Source organism: Lemur catta, chromosome 6, assembly GCF_020740605.2.
Source record: "Lemur catta isolate mLemCat1 chromosome 6, mLemCat1.pri, whole genome shotgun sequence".
Classification (NCBI taxonomy): Eukaryota; Metazoa; Chordata; class Mammalia; order Primates; family Lemuridae; genus Lemur; species Lemur catta.
The window spans coordinates 65,559,151-65,583,694 of NC_059133.1; the positions used below are offsets into that span (position 1 = coordinate 65,559,151).

Here is a 24,544-nt window from a genome sequence, read left to right on the forward strand (position 1 = left end):
AACTGGAGTTTTACCAGTATGTGCATCAGCAAAATGAGAGTAAAACAAAAGTCTTATCAGCAAGATAGTTTTTACAGTGAAGAGCCACGGAGTAAGATGACTGTTGGGAAGGAGATGGGCATGGGACTAAGGTAACAGAGGGGATGCTGGGAGCTCAAGTCTTAAAAACATATACACTGTGAGCAAATAAGAGCACTCCAAAGGCAGAAATGTGATCAGAGGATGATAACTTGTCATCAACATACATAATATATATAAATACATATGAACTTGAAAGTATAAAAAATGCATCCTCAATTAAAATACAAAGTATATATTAAGTTAAACATGCAAAGTATCTATGTGTTTATGTTTTTACGTATACAATTAAATGCATATGTATATATAAGCACACAAAAAGTCTAGGAAAAATATCTGTGTTAATTACGTATAAGGCATAAAATGTTATTTTTATTTTCCTCCTTATAATTTTTATGTTTCCTATTTTTAAAACAAGGATGCATTACTTTAATAATAATGTATAGAATATACAAAAGAGAAAAGTAACCCCACAGAAAGCTCCCACTGTTTTGCTCTATTTTTATAAACTACTTCTTTGCTGTCTCATAAAGAACTTAAATACGATGTCACACTCAAGTATTTCATGGCCAAAAAAATATATCCACATCTTTGCAATATTTTTGGCTTAAGGCACATCAAACTGGCATGACTAATAACTAAAAGACTAGTGACTTTAAAAATAAAACTACTAAAAATAAGAATTGTACAAAATATTCTTGTTGATAACTTACTTGTTTGTTTCCTGAGATTAGATGTCTTATCTGGAAATAAAGGACCAAGCCAAGAAGGTTCAATTTTTCCTATACAGAATCCTCCAAGGCAAATGCTATTATTGGCCATATCCAGGGCAAGCCTCCTTAAGAGCAAGCTGATGGTTTGGCTGTCACCTTTCCCAATGCTTATAGTCAGAGCTTTCCGCACATCTTGTTCACGGGACCCACTATTCAGCAAGAGCTCCACCAACTTGGGACTGCTCTCTTTCTCACATACCTATTAAAGGAAAAAAAAAAGTAAGCATAATAAAACTTGGATTTTTCCTTTTGGGAGGCTGGCAAACCAAACTTGGTGGGATTTTTCTCTACACCTCAAATTTAGATTGAAACAAAGTAAAATAAGGTAAAGCTGATCTTTTTTGTACTTTGTACTAAGGCGATTTATGTTTCATCCTCTCTCTTCAACCCCAACACACACACACACACACACACACACACACACACACACACACATACACTTAGAAAAAACTATCCTGAAACAGGAAACTCCTTTTATATTCTCTATTAATTATCTAGCTCAATAATTTGCACATAGAGAATGCTCAGCACATTTTTGTAGAGGGAATTTTCCTTGGTGGATACACACTATCCAAGCTCACTGTAGGCATACATTTATGAAAATGTGTCAGGGAAAATAAATGCCAGCAAAAATAAGATATAATTCCTTTAAATCTCACACAGTCCTTCCCTGTAGAATAGTCACACATTTTTATGAAAGTAATTTCAACTTCCTGACAGGAAAAAAAAGTACTGCTCAAAGACACAGTTTTGCATTTAAATAATAATGAAGAAAATTCAAAATATAACTAAATATTATCAAAATTATAATTTACTATTTTTTGTAATCTCTCTCTCATCTTCTAACATAACAATAAATGGAGCCCATAATCAAAACCAAATTTTTCAAATTAGTATTTGAGAGTAAATGAACACCACCACGACCATGAATCTGCTGTCTAGCCAAAAGTTTAGAGCAGGCACTTGGGAGGCAGATTCTCCACCATTTACCAGAAGATTGTTCTTAGCAAATTAATCTCTTGGTGCCTCAATTCCTCACCTGTGTCATGGAGCTAACACTGAGACCTATTGTGAGGACCGAATTGGGTAAAGTACTCAGAGCAATGCCCATGTGGTAACGAGCCCCACAGAAGTGTTTGGTATTTTTTTTCAGACTTCATTGTCCTTACTCTTCCCACCCACCATCATTTGATGCATCTTATCTTCAGGTCTCTATCTCTGCATTTGTGTGCTCAGTGTTAATCTTCTGTATTCTTCTCTACCAATCATGTACATTACATCACTAAATTTTCCTCAGAAAGCCAAGCACAATTAACTTCACTCTTCCTCTGAACAGTCTTTAATTATGCAACCTCTTGGCAAATGGCTAGTCTTGATCACCTTATTTTGCTCTGGTACAAATAAGGTACATTCAATATATCCATCCACAATATTTAATCTATATTTATTCTTTGCTAGATACAAATAACCTCTGACAACTAGAATAAATTCTTTAAATTTAATAGATAACCCAAGGGTGTGAAGATCTGATTTTATTTTAAGAAGAGAAGATAAAAAATAAGCCCCTGAAGTCCAAAAGAATATGGGAAGAGAAAATAAATAGAAAGCCTTTTGTATAGAAAGATTTGGATACATAAGAGAAGAGTAGAAGGCATTTCTTGTGGGGAACGCAGTGCAGTTGCACTTGGGTGCTTCTAGGTATGTTGTTTCCCTAATGAGGACTTAGAAGGGGAAGTTTCTTTTAAGTTCTTTGGCATCTCGAAATAACATTAAGGCAATGACCTGCACAAAAAAGATGCACAATAAAAATGCATTAAGTTATTGAGGGAAATAATTCAATTACCTTTAGTAATAGAGAAGCAACTATTTCAAATGTTGCTTGCTTAAAAGGAATTTGACTAAATTTAAATAATTTGATTATTTGTTTGGTTTAATGCATAAACATAATGGTGCATGAAAATGAGTTACAAATTCTGTTTCTTTTTATGTTAATTACTAATTAGTGTTAACTTAATCTTACAGTTGAGATATTGATTTCAACCCATAGGCAAGTGGGAATTAAATAAAGTAAGGCTTAAAAATAAATTATTAGGAAACACAGTACTCTACTGATTAATAATGTTTATTAAATCACTACATAATTGCTTTGTTAGAAATATTATTAAATTTCGAGAAAACAGACATGGTGCCACCTAAATGCTATTATAAACTCTAACATTTATGCATCTAGGACAAATGCAGGCAATGCATTTTAGTAAATATTTATTGAATACATAGTATACGTAAAGCAATGAGGTATTAATAGATATTTCAAATGATACAAAGATGAACACTGTACATTTCTGTTTTCATAGAGACAAAATATACAACAGGTGCACATGTATTGTCATAGACTTACAGAAGAAGTAAATCTTAATTTTGTTTGGAGGTTTGGGGGTGTGGAGAGGGCTTTATCAAAGAAAGATTATTTGGATTAGATTTTGAAAAAGTAGTAGAACTATCAGTTAGATAGGTGTTTGCATGATTCAGGAAGGAAGGGAGAGAAGGAAAGAAAGGCAATGGTGTTACACAACTTTGAGGGTGGCCAACAGCAAGGGATGTCTGTGTGAATAACACCCCCAAAGATGTGCAGTGCACAGCCTGCATGATTTCATGCAGTAGCACTGAGAGGAGAACTTTCTAGGTAAAGAAACTAAAAATAAAGAAAATGGCTGAAAAAATGATCAAAACTGTGTGTTCAGTGGAGTGTGGCTGGAGAACAAGTTGTATAGTCAGGGACACATTTGAAAAAAGTTATTTTTCAACCTACCAAGGTATGTGAGCAAGTAAAATGGAAGCTTGGACTGGATAACACTTAAAAGACCCTATCACTTCTGAAATTCTGTGAATCTAAACTCCTACAACAAATCACAAGCAATTACAATAATCTGGTCAATCCTGCCTACAGTGAAGAATAATAGAATGTAAGAGCTATACAATGGCAGGGCAAAAAAATAGAGAAAAGACAAAAGTAAGACATTGAATATTTACCTGACAAATTAAAGAAGTTGTTCCTTTTGCTTGATTGGCGTCAGCTCCCAATAGAAGCAAGCATTCAACCATGATACTGTTATTCTGGTCACATGCTCTCTCTAGCATCGTATTTTTTAACTCATCATCCACAGCTAATTTGGCAAAGCACTTGCAACAGAGGTTTATAAACTAAAAAAGGTGGAATTGAGAATTAGAGTCAGCTAAATACATAACATTTAGTGTGCAAGTGAAAAACACTGTACCTGGTGATCCTTTTGTTCCATGATACTGGAAGACAGCTGATGGAATATTACTGAATCAAATGAATGATACACCAGGAGCTTGGAAAAAGACACCGACAATTCAAGTATTGCTAAGATTGTCTGCAAGCCCTGAAAGCATGACCAAAAATAAGAATAATATAAGCAATTATGGGCAAAAAGAATACATAATTAATGTGCAACAGAGAGTTTGTATTTGAAACTTAATACCTAGGATGTCCATTTAACTATAGATATATTTATTAGGTTTGTGCTTTGAAAGCTGTAAACCTTGAAATAATTCTGTTAGCAAATACCCCTTGCACTCTCTCATTGCTAAGAAATGCAACAGGCACACAGAGAAAATGCTAGCTAACAAACCATCATCTAGCGAAGCAGGAAAAAGACTTAACTCTCAAAAACGTGGCTTTTAAAGAACGCTGTCTAAAGTCATACCTATAGGATGACCGCCAGATATTAAACAGGATTAGAACAGCTGAATCAGCCGGGCTACAGATCCAAATAGGCCACTAGAGTAAATTTTTTTATTACAAGATTGCAGATTAGGTTCTCTAGAGAGCCTAGCATATTCCCCCAAACTTTTGGCTGTCTTCTGAAATTTTTACCTCAAAGAGACAAGTATGAGCTCCTAGATTTCATTCACGTTGAGTGCATTTGAGAAGCTCTGAAGGTACTTGGAGGTTTACATTCTTGTAGCAAGTTATTTATAAAGATGACCGTTTCTTTTTAGAACCACCTCAAGCACATCCTCAAGAGTGGTCTGGCCTCTCCACCCATGGGATACTTTATGGAAAGATTGAACTTATGACTTTACTATTACTTAGCTTGGGTAAACCCACCAAAGATCATCTTAACTTTTTAATATTTTATTACCTCTAATATATTAATAAAATCATCTCAAAATTATTTTTTTGAGCTCTTAAGATGCTAAGTTTCTACAAATACTTCCTAACATTTGATAAGAGAAGTAGTCTTAATTTATGCATGTCTGAGGGACGTGTGGTCCACCTACCTCTAGAGCAAAGAAAGGTTCCTGCAAACCTGAATGAATGCTGCAGCAAAGCCAGAAAGGCAAATGTGTAGAAGGCACATCATTCAAATTAAAAACTTTTAAACACTGCACTGACCAAATAAAATATGTCAGCAGGCCATATTTAGCCTACTGGTCAATAATTTATAACCTCTACTGTAGAGATCCTAAAATTTATGCCCAGATGAATTAATCCACAGTGATTGAGAGCTCCACACATAAACAAAATCATTTCCTTTCCTAGGATTACTTTTAATCAATCTCTCTTGGCTTTAATCAGGCTACCATGTTATGAAAAGCAAAGTTATCAAATGCATTGTTGTTTTTAATCTAAGAATGTTGTGTGTTCAGCACTTAATAATTGAAAAAAAAAACACTTTACACACATTCTCTTATTTATTGATAATGTCTGTGCAAAAATTAGAGCCTAGATATTTTTATTCCTGGTCAATGCTGCCATTTATGAAAATATTGGCTGAGTGTGGTTTATGAAAGATGCAAACTCCCTTACTTAAAAACTATAATCCAAAGTACTTAAAAACTTAACAACAACAAAAATTATAACCAAAGCAGAAACTCTGAAACTGTTTTGCTAAAATTTAAAAGAAAAAAACTAAAACAGAATTTATTTCTTAATGTCCCTTGGATTAAGCCTAGGCCAGTATCTTGGATTTCTTATAAAGACAATTGTTACATAACATGTTTTAAATTTAGCTTGATGAAAAGTGTTAAAAACATTATAACACTGCAAGAAAGAAAATCAAGAAGCAAAATTACTAAGCAGCCCACAATAAAACACAGCGAGTGATAAACTTCAGAATAATTATAACATCTATTTATCTAAAATCTAAGCAAATAAACTCAGCTAGCTGGAATTTTCTTAGCACATTCCTTATTCTTTTATGGGAAGGACAAATGGCAAATAAATAGGCTGATTTTCAAGATTTAATAATGAAACCCTGGATCTTTAGAGATTCAATCCAATGCTCTTTGCCTTCTATAATTAAAATACTACAAAATGATAAATGGTTTTCAATTAACTAGAATGCACTAATGCAAAGTGGGAATTACACAAACTGCTCTGAAAGTGAAATCTGCCCAAGTTCCCAAATTCCCTTCAAGATACTGCACATACTTCAATTTGTACTTCAGCAACATCCTTAAATCGTTGCAAGCTGGAAACCAGAATTTTTGCCAGCAGATGTTCAGTTCCTATGCATAAATTCTTCTTTGTAATCATGCATCCTATAAGACTTAAACCCAGACACTGAATTTCTAGGAGAATGAAAGAAAAAATAAACAAAAATTAATTGTTGTTTTAAATCTCAAAACTGAAGAAAAACTGAAGAAAAAATTTAAAGTCAATAGCCAATAGCCAAAAAAAGTCATTCTAAATCCTGAGTTCAGACTGTACTGACCTTGGTCATCTGGATACATCTGCAGTGTGTGTAGCACCGAATCAATAGCACCTTCCAGGGATAACATCGCTAATGCTTCAGGAAAATGTGCTATAGAAGAAATTACTTTTAATCCACATTTCTGAATCCCAGGATTTCCAATGAACTACAATCAAAAGGCATTTAAGAATATTTGCTTTTAAAAATAAGATCTTAACACTTTCCTTAGTTAAAACCAGTTTTATACTGACAAAATATAAATCAAGTAAACCAAATACAAATGAATATCCTTGATTGTCTGCTATATTACTAATTAATTGTATTCATTATTAAGGATAAGATCTAAGCATTTTAACATTTATTGAGTGCGTCTTCTGTGCCAAGCATTGTGCTAAATACTTTGCAAGCATTTTCTTTTCACAATCTCATGAAATCCTACTAACATCATCCCCATTAGAGGATGAGTTCACTGAGGGTAGGAAAGGTTGAGTAACTATTCCTAAAGTCATACAGACTGGAAATTGCAAAGATGAGACCAAACCAAGGATGTTTGATCCCAAAGCCTATATACTTAATGAATAAAATGCAATGCTGCCTCTCACCATAGAAAATACTAACTGAGAATTACTCTTTCCTTCAAGTGTTAAAGCCTTATTTCATTTCTCCCCTCAACAGCCTCCTGTCATAGGTTTGTCCAACATTAAAGATGCAGGAACAAGAAGAGCTCAAGTCACAGAGATAATAAGTAGTGTCAGGGCCAGGCATGTGTCTGCCTTAAAAGCTCAGGATTTTAATCACAACATCTCTCATCTCTTTCATCTGAATTTCCTCCAGATGACCTGACATTATGTACAGGCATTTTAATAGAAGCCACTTTTTTCCCCAGGCCATCCTGCTCATCAACTGAAAAGAAAACAGTCAACACAATCACAGTCACATCTCCCGTCTTTTGACATCTGTAACATACATCTGACTCTAACATTGGTCATCTCTGCTTTTCCACACAAAAACACCACTCTCCAAATATCTACCATGATGTGAATGCCCACATCATAGCTTTCCTTTCAAATATTACAGTGCTACCCTTCTAAGGATTTTGATTTCACACAGGATGATATTTTGCAGACATTAGTTTCAAAGTATCTCCACTCCAAAGACTCGGTTGCCACCACCACAGATACACTATAGAGCTGAAATAGCTTCTAGGCAGACCCCAAGCTCTGATGTAGACTCTTCGACCAAAACCTTCTGCCTTCCACCTTCCTCACTTCTGTACTCTCAATAAACAGATTTTCATCACTTTCCCAGTCTAATCCCCTAATGCCTCCCAAATGTCTTTATTCAGCATCTTTTTTTATAGCAGGTGGGAGAAGCACCAGATTCTCACCCTGTACCTGCCCTACTTCCCCACCTCCTCATTGCTTAGCGTGGACATCATTTCATCTGTCATTCAATATGACACTCATACCCTTTCCCCACGTAACATTTTTTTCCTGTCACTATCTCCATCTTACCAACTCCCTGAGTAGTGAAAGCATATCAGCTTTGGAGCCAAGTAAATTTGTGTTTAAATTCTATGAATCTGAAGGCCATTAAAAATGAATGAAATAACATTTACTCAGAAGTGGTAAGTAAAAGGTTATTCAAGAAATATAAAGACATTCAAAGTGGTGCAAAGTGAAACTAGAGGGATGGTTTGGTGTCTGTCTCAGCTTCTTTCCCTCTAAAACAATCTTAATAATACAGGGTTATTATTAGGATGAAATACGATAACTCTGTCCATGCAATAAATACTGAGAGATGACCACGGGTCAGACCTTTGGCTAAACCTTCTCCTTAGAGATGAAAACTTAAGTGTTACTGGGAAAGAGTTTCCCTTAATGGGTCCTCCCTGCTATCAGGTTACCACTTTTCCTTCATTTCTATGTTTATTAATAGAAAAGTCTACACCCATTACCTCCACATTCTCCCTACCCCTTAATTTCACATAATCAAACTTCTGTCCCAGCCACTCTGAATAAAAACCATTCAAAGAAAAAAGTCCACTAACAACTTAATTGCTGCTTTTTCATCCCTTGATTTCCATGACACAGGACTCCCTTAATTATTCTCAAACTTTAAAACCATTCATTTGCCCATCACCTTTATAATCTCTTCTTTCAACTCCAAACCTTGTCCAAAGTTCTTTTCTTAAAATTCTTCTTTTCACGGATGGGATTTCATACACTAATATGGCTTAATCACAATAACAACAATAGCAACAACCACAATAACAATGCCAAAACCCACACAGCACTTGCTACATGCCAGACACTCTTTTAATCACTTCATATAACTCACTTAAACCTCATCAAAACCCTCTGACATGGACAGACTATTATTATCCCTGTGCATTGATGAAAAAAATTAAGACATAGAGACCTTTGAGTACATAATTCAAAGCACAAATTTAAACTTTCTTAACCTCTAAGCCCATATTTCTCTTTGCTTGACACCAGTATCTTAAACTCAGATATTCAAAGCCAAAAGTTAGTATCTTCTAAAAAACAAAAAAATAAAAAAAGAAGTCAGCTTATCTCTGAACTTTCTGTTTGGTTAACAGTACCATCATTTCTGCTTGGCAGGCAGGGCCAGCCTCCCAGGTGTGCACTTGTACAGTCACACACGCTCCATGCTCAGAGCACTTGGTTTAATGCTCTGCTGTCACCATCTTGAAATCTTTAATAATTTTCAAACAAAGAGTCCAAGTTTCATGTTGTACTGGGCCCCACAAATTATGTAGCCAGTTCTGTTCCTCAGCTCAAAATGCATCAGAGGCTTATCTTTTGTGCTAAAATTCTATCCATTGATATTTATAATGTACTATCTTTCTCCTTCATATCTTTACCTGTAACAAGTATCTACTCAACTACTGGTCCTTCTGTCTTGAGCTCCCCTAGTCTCTAACAATTTCAGTCCAGTTCAATGATGACTAATGACTTGCAGTAGGAAATCGGTGATTATCTAAACAAAAAGAGAATTCAGAGTATCACATGATAACATGTGATGGTGCTTAACTAGGAGTATTTGGTTTTTAATGGTTAAATAAATTTGAAATATTAATATATACATATATGTATTATATAGGTATAATATAATAATATTTACAAGCCTACAGTGGACTTTTCTTCACTCATCTAATACTCCATCTTGAAAATAGTCATTGATTGTATTTCTGTCTAAATAGAGAATAAAATTAACTTACTAATTTACTTAGCAAGTGTTTTCAAGTGAAACTTTGGCAGTGCCAAAAGAAGGACACCTACAAACAATAATTAGAAACATGCTACCACCTGTGCTCTACAACTCAAGTTTTTTAATTTTTTTTTAAGAGAATCCATAAATAACGGACATAGTTTCTCTACTGAGTAAGCTAGCCAGCTCAAGGGAAAAAATGCCCACACTGGTCTCTTTCCTAGCTGGCAGCTAAGTAGATTAGCCAAATAAAGGAAAATGAACTCATTATTACCTGATAATTTGTTTTTGTTTTCTTTTCTCCCTTTCTCCTTTTTCTCTTATTAATCTGATCCTTGCTCTTGGATATATAAAATAAATGTATAGGTTTATGCCCCTCATATATGAGTTAATAGCATGCTGATAAATAATTAGTGGCCTCTGGATTATTCTTTGAAAAATTAAAAGGCTAAGGCAAAAGAGGTCCAAGATTATATGACTGATGTCCCCAAAGAAGAAAGATAAAATAATGAAACAAAAAAAGTATAAATTTAAAGATGTAATTCAAGAAAACTTTAGAAGAAAAAAAGAGATTGAATGTATAGCTAGAATGAGAACACCAGATCCCAGGACTAACACTGAGATATATCCTAACACAGTTGTTAGATTTCTAGGTAACAGAATCCTCTGGGCAGCCAGACAAAAATATCAAGTCACTTAAAAGTGAGAAAAAAATGAAGCTCGTGTCAGACTTCTCCACTAAGATATTCAGTACTAGAACACAGTGGAATGCCTACAAACTCTTCAAGGAAGGAAAATAAAACCTCCAATATTTTATAACCAACAAAACTGTTTTTCAAGAGTCCAAATCTAAAGGCAACAACAACAATAACAAAACAATTCTAAACATCAAAATGTTCAGGGAATTAAACTTTTTTAAAGATATTGGGACAACTAAAAGATGCATGGAAAAACATAAAAAAGGACTTGAGATGAACATGGAATCCACATAACCGTAGGAATAAGATGAAAGCAAACTTAAGAAGTATGGTTATAAAACCAAATGTAAATATTATACACCCTGCCAATGTAGAATTAATTTATTTAACCAAAGTCAGTGGGAAAACAGGAAGAGATAGTGAAAATATGAATACTCTGATTTTCTCATTTTTTATAGCCAGAGGTCAAAAGATACTTTAAAATCTAATGTTAATAACATTAATTAACACTCATTGACTGCATACTCTCATGAATTATCTCATAAAATATTCATAATAACTCTAAGTGAAAAACCATTTATTAACTCCATTTTATACATAATGAAACCAAGATATTAAGTAACTTTTCAGGGTGCATAGTCTGTAGGTGGTAGAATTCAGATTCAAACTCAGATATGTTGACTCCAGGACCCACAAACTTAACTATTAGATAATTTTGCATAGCTGAAGCTATAAAAGCAAATACTGTACAATCTGCTAAAATTGGTTGATAGAGACAAGGGAGAGGATATTAGGAAGTAGAAATATACTAATTTCATCAAAATGTATGGATAATGTGTTAATATACATGAAGGAAAAAATGGAAACCTGGGGGATATATTCATATTCATGGAAAATTGGAGATTTTTCCTTAGCACATTAGGAATCTCATCTCATTGTTTTTTAATCCCTACATAGAACTATATAATTTGGAAGTAGTATAATTCATCTGATTGGTCTCTATTGATAGGTATTGTGTTGTCAGGACAGATTAAATGAAACTGCAATCTCAGTATTTCATAGGCCAATAAAACAATAGGTTCAATTCTTACTCATGCTACATATGTGTTACAGGTCTGGAGGGACCTCTGCTGATGGAGCAACTGCTACCTCAAACAATGCAGGGCGTGCAGTGCCTGAGAGAGTGTTCTGGAAGATACCCACCAGCTATTTCCTCCATATACAACTCTTTGGCCAAAACTAGTCATATGCTTCAACTTAACTACTAAATACTGTGCCAGAACCACAAGGTAGAGAAGTAAAAATATTTGGCAAATAGCACTAATGATTACCACGTAAACATTTAATTTGTTGCCATATTTTTCTTAGTACAAATAATGCCACATGAATATTCCTGTCTAAAAATCTTTGTGTACATGTGCAAGTAAATCTATATTAAAAATTCTTAGAGTGGAACTGCTGATCAGAAAATACATCCATTTTAATTTTGATAGATGTTACCAAGTCTCCCTCCAACAAAGTTTTTCTTTTTTAATTTACATTAATAATGATTATAGTTGAACCTTTTCATATGTACATAAGCCAATTTCCTTTTTTACCTTTAAATCTCACCCATCTGTAATGTGTTTTGGCAAAAATAATAAACCAAATATTCAGCTTCCTTTGCTTTTCCCAAATGCCTGGAGTTAGTTGTTCCAACAGAAGTTATTGAGTAATCTATTTTTCCCCCAGTGATCAGGGAATATCATATCATTGCACATTTTCATTCAAGTCTATTTCCTGAGCCACCATTATGTAACATTGATTTTATCTCCTCCAATGCCAGTATCAGACCATTTTAATTACTAAAATTTTATAATATATTTGATGATCTGTTGGAGTCCGACCATCTGAATTATCACTGTTTTTAAAATTCTCCTGATAATTCATGCATATTAATCTTTTCATACAAATTTTATGCTAGCTTACCTAGTTCCAGAAAATACTATTGTTATTGTTACTAAGGTTTCATAAATATAGATCAATTTACAATTTTTAAAAATTAGCCCTTTAATCAAAAAAGAAGGTATATCTTTTCATACGTTCAACTCTTCTTGTGTACCTTTAAGTTAACTTTCATGGTTTTCTGTAGTGTCATCTATAAACCTTTTAAAATTTTACTCATACATAATTTCTTTTTGTTGTTGTTCTTTTGTTGTTGATTTGGCAAATTAGCTCTTTCTTTGACTACATATAATTTCCAACTAAAATAAATATCAATAGTTAAGCTGAGTACATTTAGCTTCAAGGTTTTTGTGAAGCCCAAAGGTCTTTGATGTGTGTCGATTTCATCAAAAGATTGGTTTTACTTTACTGGGTTCCTTGACTGAAGAGAACAAGAGTGTCACCCCATACAAAACACAGATGCAGCCAAAATGTTGACAGTCTATTTTCTACTTTGTTCTCCAGTAACGATAGATCTCTCTGGAAAAGGTGACAAAGTTTTCATCTGTGGAAAAGCTAAAAGGATCAGGCATAAATGGAACACCAATGTTCCAGACAGAGATTTTAACTTCAGCTTGAATTTTACTGGAATTTTATGTATCCAAACATGGACTCCCTTTAATAAAATATGTTTCTTAGTCTCTGCTTTGTAAGTCATAGCTGAATCGCAAGTTCTACTTTGTTTGGAATTCTGCTTTCCAAGTTTGGATGTCTTTGTAATGGTAGTTATTTCATTGTGTCTGCAATATTTGGGCCTGAAACCTCTGATGCTCTGTCAACATTATTCAGAGTGAGACCTGCAATCACAGAATTTTAGAGCTAAAGTAATCACTCTCATGTTTTAGAGCGTTTTTTCTCAACCATGGTGAACGATTAGGGGAATCACATTGTGGAGCTTTTTAAAATAAAATATTGTTGCTTCTGTTTCCCTGTGACCGTAACTCCTCACCTCCTGGTGATAGTCACTGTTTAGTGAGATGCTGAGTGTCATTACTCAGGTGTTGGCATGGGGGAAAAAAAGTAGTTCTCAACCACTTCTACCAAAGGTAAGTCAACCGTGGGAGCTGAGTTATTTGTCCACATCATAGTGCTTGCCGGCTCTCTTGACTCCTGACTGCTTCCCCTCTATGACACTCATGCCCAACAACTTCAGAGAAGGTCGGCCGACTAGAATCAGAGTTGTCTATAAGGCTTTTCTGCCACCTCTTTCTTCTCTGGCAACACCAAATTAGCTGTTTCCTCCTCTGTGTTCCTAGAGTATGTCCACAAAGCTAGCATGGCTCACGATTGCTACCGTAGAACAACTGCTTTCATGCGCGGTTGCTGTTCCCCTTGCCAGATTATGAGATCCAGGAGCAAAGAGTACGAAGAATATCCATTTTTTTTTATCTTCCCAGTGCCTAACAAGTTCCTTCCATATACTTTTTTTTTAAAAACAAATACCTCTCAAATTAAATTTAACCCATTATAGTATATACTCTTGCTATACTCAAGAATCGTATTAAGATTTGAATACAAATGACTCAAACATATCAGAGACAATTACGTTACACAGTTCAGTTTAAATTGAATTTTTCAAGGAGATCTCTCTGGAGGCTACTCTAATTAATTTATGACATTTATCAAAGCACACCAAATCACAAGGAATCATTTCCATTAATTAATTTGAATACTCTTTTCCTTTCATAAAAACATTCACTCTCATCATTCTTTACATCTTTGTATCTTTTAAAAAAGACCAATTCATCTTATGTTAAGCTTCCAAACCATATTAATTCCATCAACATCTTTTGCATTGTACAATATAAATGTAATTCCCCTCTTCTCCTTTTTTCATACTTCCCATGATTTATTGATACTTTCACTATAATGTAATAATGTAGGTATATAAAGGCCTAAAAATGGGAAGAAAAAATGCATACCAACCATTTGAGAGGTTATCTCTGAGAAGACCAATGAAAAGTAGCATAGAAATCAAAGAAGACTTTACTGTTGTGCCTGATATGTCTTCCTGCGTTGAACCTTTTACCATGGGACCCAGAAAATCCAGACAAGCAGCTGGAAAGGACGGATAGAGAAAACAGCGGCCCTAGCTCCTGACATTGCCCGTGAAGTTTAGCTCGACATCTGGCTCTTTGCTTCTCTTTCTGACTGAGCAAACCAGACTGGATTTCTGTTACTAGCAATCAAAAGAACCTTACCTAAGTCTGGAATTGATAGTGCACTTAACTGGACTTGGCTTAGTACATAACTTCACCTCCCACATCCCTATTTTTCATCTTATGTTTCTAACCACATGACTTTCTAGCATCATAGTGAACAGAGGATGGAAAACTTAGACTAAAAAGGCCCTGTAGGTCCCCAAGTGTAATATTCTAGTTAACAGTATAAAGGCAGAAAACCTATATTCAACATACCCTGTTCAAAGCCGCTAGGACCAGTTGTTGAATATCATTCCTGAAACACTGTTTTTTAACTATGTTTAGTTTATGTTGAGATTCAGTATCCTCTCTGGATTCTTCTGGCATGCCTAGATATAAAAATAATAAAGAAATAAATGCTTTTCTCATAAATTTTTACCCTGAAGATTGTCACTTGTTACAAATGATCAAAATTAATCCAAAAATACACATGTACATGGTTTTTCTAGTATATGGTTCCTTGTAAAAAAAAAGTAACTCCTAGTTACAAGGAATCTATAAAAACAGTTCATAACTGAATATAAAATAAATACAATGCTATGGACACTTATTGAACTTAAAGTAGCAAGAAGTGGAGGAATTTTCTGTAACAAAATCTCTTTTTGTTTGCATAGGCTGTGCTTTAAGATACTGGAAGATTTTTCATGCAACAGTAGACAACTTGAGGCTCAAAGTTATTTGGGCTACAACATAAAAAGGTCAGATATGAAATGGAAGCACAAATGAGAAGCTGGAATAATAGTGGAAAATACAAGGTCCGAGTTTCAGCACTATGATGGTAGAAAACACGTCATTTTGTAGAAGTCCTCTAAAGGTTATTTAACGGTATTAAGTTTTTTAAAGAAAACATACTCCTTATTAAACTACATTGTAACTGAACCATACTCAAACTGTTGAAAACACTAGAAATCAAAAAATTTGGTTATACAATATAATAAATAAGTAAAATTATTATGAATGATTTTTCCCAAATCTGAGACCATAGAAATAATTATTATAAACAATTACTTATAATCTTTCATCTTAATATGTATTAACACCAACTATAAATTGGCTGCATATAGCTTTTCATTTACTTAACAAAAATATGAATGCTAACTATATGCCAGGGATTTTGCTACATGCTGTGAATACCACAGTGAACAAGGCAGGCTGGATTCCCATCCTCTGGGAAATTTCAGACCTTAGTTTAAATTTATTCAAACAGGTTCTGACATTCACAACAGCTGTACAACCTAGGCCAAGTCTCTTAAACTCTCTGTGTATCATTTTCAGTGATTAAGACCACACTAACTTCTGAACTTGCCTACTGCACTTTAAGCAGAAGTGACCACTGAAATCAGCCCTCCTGGATGGGCGTGGTGGCTCACATCTGTAATCCTAGCACTCTGGGAGGCTTGGGGTCAGGAGTTCCAGACCAGCCTGACCAAGAGCGAGACTCCATCTCTATTAACATAACATAACATAACATAAAATCAGCCCTCCTGAGTAGGAAACACTTGCCATTTGTAATGGGTCTTACTAAACATCTTCCTTATATTTAGACCAAATGAGCATTCCTGTAAATTTCATCTCTGGTCTTTGTTCTATTACTTGAGGCCCTACTATTCAAAATGGATATAATTTCCTTTCTACATAACAGTCCAGATTGTGTGGACTGTAGACTTTGTTGTGAGCAGTATCCATAACCTCATCATCTCCAGATCTCAAGAGACCCAAGGATAGTACTTTAGACACAACAGTTGTTCAATTCACATCGCTGCACAAATGTGTATTTTAAAGTGCCTACTCTGAAGTCAGTCTGCATAGGTTGAAAATCTGGCTCTGCTATATAAGGTGTGACATTAAAAATCTCTGCATTTCTATGCCTCACTTTTATTGTCTATTGAATACTGAAAAAAAGGTACTATCTGCCTTTATGTACTGCTGTGAGAATTAAAAGAGTTAATATACAGAAATCACTTCAAATACTTTTTAGGTCCTCCATATTTTTCAGTATTATTATTGTTATTAGCTATAAATTAGTAGATTTTAATAGAGTTTCATATCCCCCTGAATCATCTCTTCCCTAGATTAAACAATCTCAGTTCCTCTTACTGCTTTTATTGATGTGGTGTTATATCCCTAATCACTCTCCTCTATATACTTCTCAATTTGCAATGTCCCTTCTTAAATAATTTTACATGATTTCCTCTGGAACTAACACTAAGTCAAGAAAGAACAAGTCAAATGATATTTCATTAAAATAACAGGGTCTTTATTATCATTATATTAAAGCAACCAGCTTAATTTCTTCAATAAGTTGTTGTTATAAAATAGAAGAGAAAGCGGACAGTACTAAACTGAAAGAAACTTAAGAGACATAACACTAGATGGAATATTCTGTCCTTAATTGGATACTGAATTATATAAATTTTCGGTAACGTATTACTACATCTTTGTTATTAAGGAAATCTGAATACGATTTAGTTAATAAATGAGTACATGTACATCTAGATATCTTAAAATAACCTCAACTAGAATCCTATTCAGCCTTGAAACTACTGCGATACTGGTACCATAGTTACTCACTGACATGCAGAATGATACAGTGTAGCACAACACGGCAGAGTACGGCACAGTGTGGTGTGGTGTAGTATGGAAATATGGTGTGGCAGCACAGAGTAGACTAGATGGTTAAACCTTACCTAACAAAGAAATGTACATATATTCTGATATGTTATAAAATGTTTATTAATATGTATTTCCATACATAAATTATAGTCCTAAAGTAATTATTTTCAAGGGCACTCATAATACATCTAAATGATTATTGACTAACAATGTTGCTTCAGGGTCAATTTAATAACAATTAAGAAAAGAAATACTATATGCAAAATTTGGCTTTGGACTAAAAGAATATTATTTTATTTACTAATAGATCTGAATATCTTTTTGTTATCTTTAAAACTCAAATCTACCCTCAAAAGAATAAGGCTGTCACCTTCAAGGATAATCAAAAGGGGTTTGTTGTTCTTTTTATTATAATCTACAAACAAAATTCAATAAAACTAGCAATGATATTTTCAGGCAAATTATGTCTGTTAAATTACACCTAAAAAGTAAGCTGACAACTGTGAATGGGACACCATGATTCAATTTTAAAAATATTGATTGAATAGCTACTTTTGTTCAAGGTACTAGGGGATTTTTAAAAGATGACTGAAGAAAGCTCTGTCCTTAAAAGAACTTTCATACTGAGTAATACTCTTATACACAGAAACATAAAATACCTGTATAATTACAGAAAATGATAGATTTAGGAAGATTTCATTTTAAATGAACAAAACAAAACGAAACAAAACTGGGCTTCAAAAGAATTGAGAATTTTACAGAACAGAAAAAAAAGTATCGCCCTTCATAAATTTGAATTGACTTCTATTAAAAAAAATTGCAAATTGCTTAGCATTGCATTCAAGGCCCTTCACTTTAGACCTCAGCCTGTCCTTTGACATTCATCCCCAAGAACCCTTTTCTCTTCCCTAGGCTTCCCTCACCCCACACACCTGCACTCTCTTCTTCTGCTTGAAATGAGCTCCTGGCCTTTCTACCAGGCTGGCTCTATTCACCTTTTACCTCAAATATCACAGTCTCCTGACCTAGTCCTTTAACTAAATTATTAGTGGCTCCATCAATATTCTCACAGCCTTTTTTATACATGGATCCATACCAACCCCTCTCATATTGTTTGGTAACTAACCATTTAAACGTCTATCTACTACTAAGCTCCCATAGTAGTGTTTTTTTTCCATTCATCTTTCAAACCTTAACAGCCTCACAGGGTTTAGAACATAAGAGGCACTTAATAAATATGTGTTGAATGAATGGAGGCACAGGTGCTTTAAATGGGCTTTGGAGGACAAATAAGGTGACAGATGTAAGTCAGAGATAAAGGGGGCTGGAGAGTGGAAGCCACTGAGGCTGATAAGAAAGAGCCACACGGTTACACTGGAGAAGAAATAATTCAACCACAGAGTAAAAGAAGAACTGAAATGAAGAAGAGAGGAGGTATGAAAATTAAGTAGCTAGTATTATAGTTCAGAAAAGAAAAAAAAGCTTGAACTCAGATGATAGCAACAGAAATATAAAAACATTATCAGAGATGAGCATCCTCCTTAGAAACAAAAGCTCCACACTTTACATGGTAGTGTTTTCTGTGTAAATAAATTATTGGCTTTTCTTATTATGTTTTCTTATAAATAACCCTAAATGATTATTCTGCACCATCATTTATCCTCTACTTTTATTATTATTTTTTTTTGAGACAGAGTCTTGCTCTGTTGCCCGGGCTAGAGTGCCATGGCGTCAGCAACCTCAAACTCCTGGGCTCAAGTGATCCTCCTGCCTCAGCCTCTCGAGTAGCTGGGACTACAGGCATGCACCACCATGCCTGGCTAATTTTTTCTATATATATATATTTTTAGCTGTCCATATAATTTCTTTCTATTTGTAGTAGAGACGGGGTCTCACTCTTGCTCAGGCTGGTCTCCAACTCCTGAGCTCAAACAATCCGCCTGCCTTGGCCTTCCAGAGTGCTAGGATTACAGGCGTGAGCCACCTCGCCTGGCCTATTTTTATTTTTGGTTTAAAAGAAAGATCTGTATTGAATTGACAGAAACTAGACCTTTAATTTTTGCCTGGAAAGTTGATATTTCATGAAAAGTAAAAAATCCACTTAAATTGCTGTCTCTTCCTACAATCAGTTATGTAACTTACCTGGCCGTATAAAATGCAAAATAGCTCGAAGTGCCTCCAGCTGCACTGATAATGATGCCTCATGACTTTTCATAACTGTTATTATTTTGGGGACCACTGCTGCCATTGTATCCACGGAGGTGTCACTGGAGATATAAAATTGATATGCTTATTAAAAGAACAATCTGATTCAACGGTATAAACACCAAATTGAAACAAGTACAGGAAAAGAGAACCAATATATTTTACCAAGAAAGGCTATATGAAAATGCATTTGAATTCAGTAGTATAAGCATATATAATTTTAATTGTTGTTTAACTTAACTCTGACCTCAAAAAGTAGAACTCGTAGTCACCTGGTAATTCTCTTATTTAGTATCTTAAAACTCACAATTTCCTTCTGATGTATGTCTGGGTCACTTGCAAGAACCCTAGAAAGTAGGTGTCATTATCGCCATTTTCCAGATGAAGAACTTAGGTAGATGGAGCTTAAATATCAAGGTCCTGTCGCTAGAAAATGACAGAGTCAAGGCTGGTGCCCAGACTCATCTCACTGCAAGGCCAGGGCTCTTTACGTCATACCAACCTGCCTATTCTAGAGTGACATCCCTGGACTTCTTACACGGTATTCTTAATTATTTTTGGTATATATTAAAGTTGTGGTTTCTCTAAGGTATTTAAGGTATTCTTTCCTTCACATATGAACAAATGTCACTTGACGAGATTTCAGTAGGTACTATGAACTTTAATACAGGCAGTCCTTGCTTTGTACGGTGCCATGTTAACTGAAACCTGTGCATATCAGAACCATGTTCTCACTTCACAGGTTTCCATGGCTATAGAGATATAGTCCCTTTTTCCACCTTGAAGTCCCAGTTTAAACACGTCCCTTTCTTGGACGCCCCCCTCCTTTGTAACTCTGGCTGGGTTCCCTTTGCTCTTACCGCTGTCTTTTACACACCAATGCCGTTGTACTCTCACACTGGATTGTAATCACCTGTTTCTATATCAGTCTCCACAACTAGACCATGAGTTTTGCAGGGTGGGCATGTTGTCATAGCTAACGTAGAATCCCCAGGACTAGAACTGTACACATTTTACATATGAGGAAACAGCCCAAACATGAAATGGCTTGCCCAGAATCTACAGAAACCTAAATTGTAGTTTATTCTACTGTGGCTTTGCCTCATTTGTAAAGGTTCACACACTTCTAGCACTATAAAAATCCACGTTTAAGATAAACTTTTCACATAAATGTTCAAGAGCAGTATTTAAATAACAGAAATATAACTAACATATGATATACAATAAACATAAATAGATTGAATGGACTAAGTTAAAGACAGTTTAACCCCACTTCTTACAAGTCTACAGAAGTGCTACATAATAGTCTATCACACTAATACACTTCATTTATTCACATTTAACAACAGTATAATAATAGCTATGATTTACTGAGTGCTTAAAATGTACCAGGCATTATCTTAATTGCTTTTTAAAAATTAATTTATTTAAGCCTTACATTATAAACTTACAACTTTCGAGATTGTTATTATTTATTATCCCTCTTTCAGGAATCTGAAGTTTAGAAACCAAACACTTGGCTCTAATTAGTGGGCAAAGCCAGGAATAAAATTAGTTTTACTGTAACTTCTGTGCCATTTATTTTTTTCTTTGACTAATGACAGTTTCCTATATATAATAGCCTCTTTTTGTTTGAAATTTACTCAGACAATGTCAAGGTTACCTCACAATTTTTGACTTAATAAAATGCATATCCTGCTGTAGGCACCTTCTGTGTATAATTCAGTTTTAGTCTGTTAAACAGGTTTTTGTAAGCCAGTAGTTCTGTCCCTACCAACCCAACCCTTCTTCCCTGCCACCATCCACCCCTAGACAAAAGGATCTTGACTCTGTTATGTCACTAACCTGCTATATAATCCTAATATGTCTGCACTTGGACTAGATGTGACTAAAAGCTTCCCTAGCTAACGAATGAGAGTGGTAAGAGAAGACAGAGTCAATTCAAATGAAGGAATAATAAATAACATATTAGTTGTGAAAGAGTGACAATTAGAAGCCATATCCTGATTTTATCTTTTATACCTTTCACACTTACACAATAATTCAAACAAACTGTTGTATGCTATGTATATGCTATATAATTACCATTTTTCAAAACATAGTCAATACCAAGCACCAAGCACAAAAGCAATCTTTCAATATATTTTTATAATCTCTGCCATTCCTTTCAATGTTCGGATAAAATAAGTTCATGATATCAATGATACAAGATTACATTGAAAAGTACTACTTGGTCCAATATGATATACTCTGCATAGGTTCATGAATCTATATTACCTTCCTTCAAAAAGATGATTTAGCATTTTACAGCCACTTTCAGCCACTTCAGGAGAATATATATGCTTCTGCATTAACTCCAAAACATTCAGATATATTCCTTTCGACAACAGGATCTTTCTGAAATTAACTACAAGATTTTTTAATTGTTACTTGTAGAAATGAAGGCACATTTTCATACTTTTGCAATAAGATGTGGACTATTAGATAGTCCAAATTTATAGGAAAACATATACAAGAACATATATAATGTATAGTTCATGCACAACTTAAACACAATACTTATTTCTTTAAAACATACACCATTTTTCATTTTTTCATATTTATTAACCTTTTGTTGAGGTTTTGCTTTTAAAATTTTTATTTATAGAGTAGACTAGTTTCAAAGTAATCGACATATCCCTGTCTAGGTGAATAGAGTATTTCTGCAGAAAAAATGTGTTTAAATGATGCTCTCCAAAATAAGAATGAAAGTTAATTTTATTGCAATACTTAAAACAAGTTCAGAAATAATTGCATTTATATAGAGCTAAGACTAGCCAGACATGCTAGACACTAATGAGCTAGGAATGAGTTACAGGCCTGTGGAGACACTGACAATCCCCTCAGGTTTTGGAGGGGGTGGTGCTGGGGTAGGAGATGAAAGGGCTGGAACCACACTGGGTTGCTTTCAGCCTTGAGCTGCTTTGTCTATCTACCCCGAAGGCCTGTGCAAACATTATCCTCTCTGTATATGCCATCATAGGCACAGGGATAGAAAGCACTGATACAGAGTAATGACATTTATTTTCTCAAAGTAATGCCAAAGCTTAGGAAACACATGTATGTGCTTACAACTGATTTTACATTACATGTAGAAAAGTAACTGTATTCCAGCAATGATGATTACAGAATATTTTTTCTCTTTATAATAAACTTCCCACAAAAATAAAAATCCATTGTCTTGAAGTTTCCATATAAATATCAGTTGTCTTGAAGCCTCTATATAAAGATCAATTCCAACATTATACAGTATAATACTACACTTTGAAAGTGGCAGAAAAAGGAAACTTAGAAAGTTTTAGTTTAAGTGCTGCTTTTAAAAATGAGCTGTCTATCTGAAGAAGAAAAGATAGGACAAAACACAGGAATCGGTAGAAGTGATACACACATTCTAAAATACTGCCAACACCTGAAAAACTCATACCTTTTGAAGCCATCCAGAATATCACACATTAAGACACGATAAAGAGTTGGTTACTTGGTTTGATCACATCAGAGGTTGTAGTAACCTTCCCCAAAGTGGCTAGCTTCTAACCAAGGAGATACTTTAAAACAGTAGCCCCCAACCTTTTTGGCACCAGGGACAGGTTTCACCAGTTTCATGGAAGACAATTTTTCCACTGGGGGGACAGGCAGATGGTTTCGGGATGATTCAAGCACCTTACGTGTATTGGGCAGTCAAACCTCTCTGCTAATGAGCTAATGATAATCTGTATCAGGGCTAGCATCACCACCTCAGCTCCACCTCAGATCATGCCACTGCTGATCTGAGCTCAGGTGGTGATGGGAGCCATGGGGAGCGGCTGTAAATACAGGTGAAGCTTTGCTTGCTCATGGGCTGGCCACCTCCTGCTGTTCATCCTGGTTCCTCCCATGGGGAGCGGCTGTAAATACAGATGAAGCTTTGCTTGCTCATGGGCTGGCCACCTCCTGCTGTTCATCCTGGTTCCTAACAGGCCATGGACCAGGGGTTGGGGACTGCAGGCTTAAGCAATAGGGATTTATTTCTCACAGTTCTGGAGGCTAACAGGTTCAACATCAAGTACACTGTGGGTTGGGGACCTCAGCTTTAAAAGACAAAAGTGACTCTAGACCAGTTGTTCTCAAACCTTAATTTGGATTAGAATCATCTGTACGGCTTGTTTAAAAAAAAAAGGTTGCTGGGTCCAAGCTCCAGAGTTTATGATTCAGTAGGTACATATGGGGCCCTAGAATTCACATTTTTAACAAGTTCCCAGGCAAGGCTGCTGGTCCAGGGACCACACTGACAGTAACCCAATGTGTGACTTGAAAATTGCAAACACTAGACCTAGGAAAAGAAATTTCATCATGAAGTCACTTTAGAGTTTACAGAATATTTTACACGTTACCTCATTTACCAGCTATCTACATAACGCTCTTGACCTCATCTACTCCATTTTAACAGGAAATTATCTCTTTTAAAAGGCAAATAACAGTCACCTTCTTTCCTAGCTGCCTATTCACAATTTCATTCCCTCTGATTCCTAACATATCATATTCTCCTTCCTTGCTTCGTTTTTTTTTAAACTACTTCACAGATCATATATTTTAGTGATTCTTATTATATGTCTTCCCCACTTGAGTTTAAGCTCCATGAGCCTGCGATTTCTATTTAAATGATGTATCCCAAGTGCCTAGGGGATTATCTAGCACATAGAGGGAGCTCAATAAATACTGATTGATTAATTAATTAATTAAATGGGGAAAATGTCACACAAGATGTTTGAATCTTGACCTTGGAATCTCCATGGTTCCAACAACCCAGCTCTTCTGCCCACTCAGTCATTTTTCTGGGGGGAAAAGAACCCGCCCATATCCAGTACCCAGCCCTGCACACCCAGTGTTCCCACGTGTCTTTCAATGAGAAGTTGCCCAAGGAGGTTGACGAACAAGCTGCCCCAGTTCTTAACACTTGACTAAGGCAGCACTCCAACGACAATACAAAGGGATCTGAGGACAGTTTACTCAGCAGATGTCTA

The 24,544-nt window shown here is 35.1% G+C and overlaps 1 protein-coding gene across 1 annotated transcript in view; it reads right to left on the bottom strand.

Moving 5' to 3' along the window:
- The window catches only part of LRRK2 (leucine rich repeat kinase 2), a 129,565-nt gene that overhangs the window by 78,724 nt on the left and 26,297 nt on the right, over nucleotides 1–24,544 (bottom strand). Inside the window, exons 12-19 of the mRNA XM_045554018.1 lie at nucleotides 21,783–21,912; nucleotides 19,443–19,567; nucleotides 14,904–15,016; nucleotides 6,593–6,737; nucleotides 6,310–6,449; nucleotides 4,127–4,255; nucleotides 3,882–4,052; nucleotides 792–1,050 (exon numbers count right to left, since the gene is read on the bottom strand). Of these exons, the coding sequence (XP_045409974.1) occupies nucleotides 792–1,050; nucleotides 3,882–4,052; nucleotides 4,127–4,255; nucleotides 6,310–6,449; nucleotides 6,593–6,737; nucleotides 14,904–15,016; nucleotides 19,443–19,567; nucleotides 21,783–21,912 (1,212 nt within the window). The remainder of the gene's footprint in view (nucleotides 1–791; nucleotides 1,051–3,881; nucleotides 4,053–4,126; nucleotides 4,256–6,309; nucleotides 6,450–6,592; nucleotides 6,738–14,903; nucleotides 15,017–19,442; nucleotides 19,568–21,782; nucleotides 21,913–24,544) is intronic.